The following is a 7,382-nucleotide window of genomic DNA, read 5'->3' as shown; positions in this document are numbered from 1 at the left end:
CTCCTCCCTCCCTCCCTCGGTCCCCTCCCCCCGCCGCGGCTCGGCTGGGGCTGGTCAGACCGGTTTGGGTTGCCCCGCCCGGCTCTTTGCTGGGAGGAACCGCCGCCAGTCAGTCCATCCGTCCTTCCCTCGGGACGCCCGCACAGCCAGACTTCGGGGCCGGGCGCCCACAGGGATGGGGGGCGAGCGGCAACATTACTATGGGAAGCACGGTAGGCAGCTCCCCTCGCGCACCCGGGCATGGCCACGGGGGCTGGGTGGGTGCAGCGGAAATGCCGATCTCCGCCTGTAGCCCCCTGCACGTCACTTGCCAGCACCCCTCACCCGAAGGGCCTGCCTCGGAATTGCCCTCCTCTGGGGTCCCACCTTGGACCCTCTCTTCTCCACCTGGCTCCCAGGTGGCTCCCACTCCAGCCCCCTCCACAGAGGGTGGCCTCCAGCTCCAGCTGCTACAACCCCTACCCCAGCCCTGGCTTGCGCTGCGGGGGCTGCTCGCCTGGAGGTTGGGGGAGGCAGAAAATCTGCAGTCTCTGAAATTTACTCCTGGCGCCAAAGATACCCCTAGGGGCGCCCATCTGGGAGAGGGGTTCTCCCAATCCCTTCTTGGCCCACCCAACTCAAACTTGCTGATTTTCAGGAACTCCACAGAAGTACGACCCCACCTTCAAAGGACCCATTTACAACAGGTAAGGGCCTGAGCTCCTGTGTGTGGCGGGGATGTCTCTGCTAACACTGCCCCACCCATTTCTTCACACTCCCCCAGTTCCTTCTCAAGGAACTGGTGATAAATATTTGCAATTTGATGATAAAAAGACTAATTTCTTTAATATACAGAGAGTCCTTACAAATGTTTTTTTTCTTTTTAGTTCAGGCAAAAGACTGGAACATAATTTCTAGAACAAGAAATACTATAGACAATGAAGTTATAGGAAAATGCTCAAACTTACTAGAAAATAAAGGAATGTAATTTAAAACAATAACCAAATAGAATTTCCCATCACAGATTAGTAAAGATTAAATAGATTAATACATGTTCTGCTCTGAAACTAATTATTGCAGTTTTTGTTCCAAAGATTATTGGTAAAAAATTCTCCATAAACCTTGCACACATGGACAAAAATGTATGAAATAGCTGTCTTTTTAAAAATGGCAAAAATCCAACCATCTGAATGTCCGTCCATCCTTTAGAATTAGTTTGCTAAATTACAGTGGATCTTTGAATAATAATATTGCACAGCCGTTAAAATGTACGAGTCCTGAGTATGACATGGATCCCTCAATATATTAAGCAAAAAAAGCAAGATACAGAACAGTGGTGTTTCATATAACACTTGAGTTAAAAAATTTTTTTAAACATTTGTACCCAAAGGACTCACAAGAAATCATTAACAGAGGTTACTTATGGGCAGGAATATGTGAGGGAGAGATTTATTTCTTTATTGTATACATTCTCATGTGGCTTTAATTATTTAATTCATATTTAATCTTATAAAAATAGTTTAAAAAATATGTGATGCTGGTAAAAATGTGGGGAAATGGGCACTTTCAATCAAAAGAGAGCTGGACATGGCTGTGAACTGCTTTGAAAACAGTGTAGCATTAGGTACTAAAATTTAAAATGCATGTGTACTTTCACTCAGGGACAAGTGTCCAAATAACACATGGATGTATGTGAGCAGGGTACAATGGATTATGACACCCAGGACACCAAGGCTCCCACCCTGACACTGTCCTTTGCTCTCCAGGGGCTGCACAGACATCATTTGTTGTGTGTTCCTCCTCCTGGCCATTGTGGGCTACGTGGCTGTGGGGATCATAGGTGAGTGGAGGAGGGGACAGGACTTGCGGTTCCAAGTTCCAGTGCAAGATAGCGAGCCACAGCCTTGGGGGCAGGAGTGGGACTGGTGCTAGGGAGTGGCTAGCGCCTCAGTGTCCCTGGATCCCTCCACAGCTTGGACCCACGGGGACCCTCGAAAGGTGATCTACCCTACCGATAGCCGAGGCGAGTTCTGTGGACAGAAAGGCACGAAAAATGCGTAAGTCCAGCTCCTTGGGGCCTGATGGGTCTGTGGAGCAGTGCGCAGGAGGGCTTCCCCCACCTACGTCCATTCATTAGTCCAGTCAACAAGTATGTATGAAACTCCCACCATCCCCAGCTGCTGTTCTAGGCTCTGTGGACACAGCATGGAATGAGACATTAAGAGTCTCATTAAGAAGGAGTTCTTTTATCTCACTTGTAAAAGTGAGGCCTGCATCATGCCTTGGTTGTGTGATCTAGGGCAAGTGTCTCAACCTTTCTGGGCCTTACTTTCCTCAACTCTAAAATGGGGAGCATAACAATCCCACCCTCAGAGGGCTGCTGTTATGGTTTGATGAGCCTATACATGCAGAGCTTAGACTAGCACCTCGCATAGAGTTGCTACAGCAGTTATTGTTAATTATTGTTGTTGTTTTCATTAAGATATTTTGTATAGGGTGGTCGAGGAATCTTGACAGTTTCCATCTCCCTCTCCCCACCCCAGGAACAAACCCTACCTGTTTTATTTCAACATTGTGAAATGTGCCAGCCCCCTGGTCCTGCTGGAATTCCAGTGTCCCACCCCCCAGGTAACTTGTCCCCTCTCTGTGCCCTTCTCTATCCCCGATTCCTATCACCGGGTCCTTTTCCTTCCATAGTGATGGCTCCTCTCCCAGCTTTTTCTTTTTTCCCTGGTGAACGGGAGATGGAACTTCTGTTCTGTGAGGGGATTGGGTATCTGATCCCACCCAACCCTGCTTCCCGCCCCCCCAAGATCTGCGTGGAGAAGTGCCCTGACCGATACCTCACCTACCTGAATGCTCACAGATCCCAGGACTTTGAGTATTACAAGCAGTTCTGCGTGCCTGGCTTCCAGAACAACAAGGTGAGGGGAGCCCAGGCGGGGCCAGGTGGAGGGCATTGGCCTGGGAGATGAACCCCCGTCCCCGCCTCTCTCGGCAGGGTGTGGCTGAGGTGCTTCGGGATGGCGACTGCCCTGCTGTCCTCACTCCCAGCACACTCTGTGAGTCTAGGGTCTCATGAGCTTTGGTGGAGAGTGGGAAGGTTTCGGGGCTCAACTTGACTGCTGTCCCATCCCTTGCTCCATGCAGTGGCCCGGCGATGCTTCCCAGCCATCCACGCCCACAAAGGGGTCCTCATGGTGGGCAATGAGACGACCTATGAGGATGGGCACGGCGCTCGGAAAAACATCACAGAGCTGGTGGAGGGTGCCAAGTGAGGATCACAGCCCACCATACTGGCATTCTGCTTTCCTGGGTGGGACAGGGCGTCCCTGGGGCTGGCTGATCAGGGTGAGGGTCTGACTACCTTTGACTACCTTACTTCAGGAAAGCCAACGGGGTCCTGGAGGCACGGCAGCTGGCCATGCGGATATTTGAAGATTACACAGTCTCTTGGTACTGGATTGTCATGTAAGTTGGGAGGGACGGTGGCCCTCCCTGGGCTGGGCAGTCTGGGTAAGAGGGTGGGGCCTGCTCATGCTCCCATTTTGGCCCCCAGAGGCCTGGTCATCGCCATGGTGATGAGCCTCCTGTTCATCGTGTTGCTCCGCTTCCTGGCTGGCATTATGGTCTGGGTGATGATTGTCATGGTGATTCTGGTGCTGGGCTATGGTAAGTCTTCCCTTTCCTTGCGCCATCCCCTCCCCAGAGTCTGCAAAATACCCATTCAGTGGCCCGGCAGGAATCTTCTGAGCCATCAGATGTCCTCTATCTTTTACTTGACATATTTGTGAAGATGTTCAGTTCAGTGTTGTTTATGGCAGCAGACACTGGGAAACAATCAATGGTCATTACTTGGGGATGGGTTAAACCATAGTCTTCCCGACCGGGGCCTGAATCTATATGTCATCGACACTGAAAGGCACACGCAAGTAGACTACCTAGCACAGTGGCTAAGGATGCATGCTCTGGCCCCAGAAAGCTGGGGTTTCAAATGCTGTTTCTGCCAACTCCTCGCTCTGTGACCTTGGCAAAATGACTCAACTTCCCTGTGCATCAATTTCTTCTATAAAAAGGGGATGGTTAGTATTTACTAGTTAGTAGGTTTACTGAGAAGGTAGTGTGTGCAGGTGATGGAAGAGGGCCCTGAAGAGCCGAGGCCTATAGAACCCAGAGGCCACGCACAAAACCCAGTGCTTTATATTCTGATTATTCATTTAAACTTTCCAGGAGGAAACATGCCTGATATGTAACCCAGTCTCAGGACCCAGATATTAAAATATTCATGTTAATAGTAGTTTCTAGCTGGATGCTGGCAGTTTAGGTGACTAGGCTTTTTTTTTTTACTTTTCTTGTATTTTACAATTTTCTTTTGCAAAGAGCTAAGGGGAATGCTGAAAATCCCTAATGCTACCCTAGTGGACGTTAACACCCATGTCCTCCCTCCCAACCCATGAATCATTATTACAGGGTGGCAAGATCAGAGGAAAGCCTCAGGCCACACAGCGTACTGACATCTATTCATTCGTTCATTTACCAAACATGTTTGAGTGCCTACTGTGTCCTGGGCAGTTTTCTAGGTCTTGGGCTTAGAGCGATGAATAAAAGGATGAATTCTTGCTCCCGTGCAGCTTATGTTCTTGGGGATATGAGGGAGATAGATAAGAAACTAGAAAACTCTCGAGGATGTCAAAGCAGAGAAGAGGGATAAGAAGCTGGAGCGTGAGAGGGTAAAATTCTAAAGAGGGGAAGGGTTTCTGGAAGGTCTCATGAGATGGTAACTTTTCAGCAGCAACTGGAGGATGTAAAGGCTCTAGTTGGGGAGAGAATATATCAGGCAGTGAGATCAGCAAGTGCAAAAGCCCTGAGTGAGGAGCAAGCAATGGTAGCCAGCCTCTGTTTTTGCTTCTGTTAAATCGGGGTGGTTATACCTGCTTTGCAAAGTTGAGGGAGCAGTCGGTAGGCTGAGGTCAGTTGTAGCGAGCATGGCAATTCCCCCGTGCAGGAATATTTCACTGTTACATGGAGTATGCCCGACTGCGAGGTGAGGCCGGCTCCGACGTCTCCCTGGTGGACCTCGGCTTTCAGACAGACCTTCGTGTGTACCTGCACTTGCGACAGACCTGGATGGCCTTCAGTGAGTCCCAGCTCCCCACTCCTGCCCCAAGTGAGGCCTGGGAAGGAGTGGGGAGCCCGGACAGCTGACAGACTCAGACACTCTCTGCCCCCTGCAGTGATAATTCTGAGCATTATCGAGGTTATTATCATCTTGCTGCTAATCTTTCTACGGAAGAGAATTCTCATTGCCATTGCGCTTATCAAAGAAGCCAGCAGGTGAGTGACAGGGCCTCAGGCTGGGATGGTACCAGGGCTGCTTGGGCCCTGATGCCCATGTCTCTGTTCCTCCCCAGGGCCGTGGGATACGTGATGTGCTCCATGCTGTACCCACTGGTCACCTTCTTCCTGCTGTGCCTTTGCATCGCCTACTGGGCCAGCACTGCTGTGTATCCACTGTCAGACCCCAATCCCTAGCCCCAGGAATGGCTAAGGACCAGACTTACCTGGAAGTGACCTGTGGCTTGGAGAAAGGGCCTGATGGGAAAAGGGATCCTTTCTCACAAGCCCCTGGGGTGTTTAATCTCAGATCTCAGGTTCCTTAACGAGTCTCCAGTTTCCTGTCTACTTCCAATGAAGCCATTTATAAGATCTTTGATGATGCCACTGACTGCCCAGTTGCTGGGAAAACCTGCAACCCTGAGGTGGGTATCCAGAGGTGGTGGGCAGCTATCAAGAGCTCATAGAGGATCTGAAATCTTTCGTCATACTTGGGGACCATTCAACCAAATTTGGGTCCTGCTCTCTCTCATGTGCTGGATGTGGGGGGCATGGATCCAACTTGGCACCCCACCTCCCCAAGAACTGGACCATCCACCTTTTTCACCTTGACTTTATTTTCTGTCCCAAACCCAGTAAACTTCCAGTTCTTGTGTCTGGAACCCCTTCCTTGCCTTCCACAAGCCCCTATCCTGAACCCTGTGGTCCTCATACTGATCTCTGCCACTCACTGATATATGACCCCACCCCGACCCCCTAGCCTATCTTGCCTCACTGACACCCATTGAGTCCATGACCCCTGGTCTTACTTCTAGAACCCCTTGACTTAACTCTGATCCCCATGACTCCTGTCCCACCCTGTGGTATAGCTAACCCAGACCCGATGCCCAGAGCTCACTCTGAACCCCAGGCCCCTGTGTTGTGACTGGTCTCTGCATCCCCCCGCCAGACCTTCTCCTCTTCCAATGAATCCCGCCTGTGCCCTGGTGCCCACTGCCAGTTCGCCTTCTACGGTGGTGAGTCAGGCTACCACCGGGCCCTGCTGGGCCTGCAGATCTTCAATGCCTTCATGTTCTTCTGGCTGGCCAACTTCGTCCTGGCTCTGGGCCAGGTCACGCTAGCTGGGGCCTTCGCCTCCTACTACTGGTCCCTGCACAAACCAGATGACCTGCCTGCCTTCCCTCTCTTCTCTGCCTTCAGCAGGGCGCTCAGGTGGGACCCTGGGTGGGCTGGGGGTCAGGGAAAGATGGGGTGAAGGAGGCCAGGCCCAGCCACTGACCGTGCCTTTGGCCCTCAGGTACCACACAGGCTCTCTGGCCTTTGGTGCCCTCATCCTGGCCATTGTGCAGATCATCCGAGTGATGCTGGAGTACTTGGATCAGCGCCTGAAAGGTGAGGCCTGCTGGCTGTTGGCTTTGGCCTTAAATTGGGAGGCGGGGCCGAGAGGCAGATCATGACTGGTTCTTGTTTGGGCTAAGGTGGTAGGAAAGTGATTGGTTTCCTACCAATGGTGCAGGGGAGTAAGGGTGCTGAAGGGCTTGGGTGGTTGGTTCCTGCAGTGGAAGAGCTACTGAGAGCCCACTGGGTGGCATTCTCACTCCGAGGGGGCGGGGCCAATAGGCTGAGGCTGCCATTGGTTCCTGAAGAGAGGGTTGGGCTGAGATTTGTTTGCACAGGTTAGGCGGGGTGTATAAGACTGTTCTTTGTAACAGGGTCTGTGGAGCTGGGATTGGGTGTCCTATGGGCTGGGGCCAAGGAGTCTGCAAGGATTGGCTTCTGCCTGGAAGGCGGGGCCAGAGCAGCAGTATGGGTTGTGATTGGTTCCTGTCTTGGAGGCTGGGCTGAAGAACTTCCAAGATTGGGTCTCTCATTGGGGCACACCCCCTAGGGTCCTGATCAAGAAGTCTCCCTGTCTCTTTGAGAAAGTGGGCTCCTGGAGTCCTGCTCTGTGGCAAGTGTACATAATGAGGAAGAGGGCAATCTCCCCTTATCTCCACGTTCCTCCATTCTCTCCCAGCTGCAGACAACAAGTTTGCCAAGTTTCTCATGACCTGTCTCAAATGCTGCTT

At 51.5% G+C, this 7,382-nt stretch overlaps 1 protein-coding gene across 1 annotated transcript in view; it reads left to right on the top strand.

The window, feature by feature from the left end:
- Positions 1 to 7,382, top strand: part of SLC44A2 (solute carrier family 44 member 2) — a 29,208-nt gene that overhangs the window by 11,876 nt on the left and 9,950 nt on the right. Inside the window, 16 exon segments of the mRNA XM_006905874.3 lie at positions 638 to 686; positions 1,746 to 1,819; positions 1,952 to 2,036; positions 2,523 to 2,607; positions 2,793 to 2,903; positions 2,981 to 3,041; positions 3,130 to 3,253; positions 3,367 to 3,450; positions 3,539 to 3,651; positions 4,985 to 5,116; positions 5,214 to 5,313; positions 5,391 to 5,483; positions 5,651 to 5,738; positions 6,263 to 6,525; positions 6,611 to 6,705; positions 7,331 to 7,382. Coding sequence (XP_006905936.1) covers positions 638 to 686; positions 1,746 to 1,819; positions 1,952 to 2,036; positions 2,523 to 2,607; positions 2,793 to 2,903; positions 2,981 to 3,041; positions 3,130 to 3,253; positions 3,367 to 3,450; positions 3,539 to 3,651; positions 4,985 to 5,116; positions 5,214 to 5,313; positions 5,391 to 5,483; positions 5,651 to 5,738; positions 6,263 to 6,525; positions 6,611 to 6,705; positions 7,331 to 7,382 — 1,609 coding nt within the window.

This window comes from Pteropus alecto, unplaced genomic scaffold (assembly GCF_000325575.1).
Source record: "Pteropus alecto unplaced genomic scaffold, ASM32557v1 scaffold761, whole genome shotgun sequence".
In the NCBI taxonomy this organism is placed as follows: Eukaryota; Metazoa; Chordata; class Mammalia; order Chiroptera; family Pteropodidae; genus Pteropus; species Pteropus alecto.
This window is presented reverse-complemented; position numbering and strand designations above follow the sequence as displayed.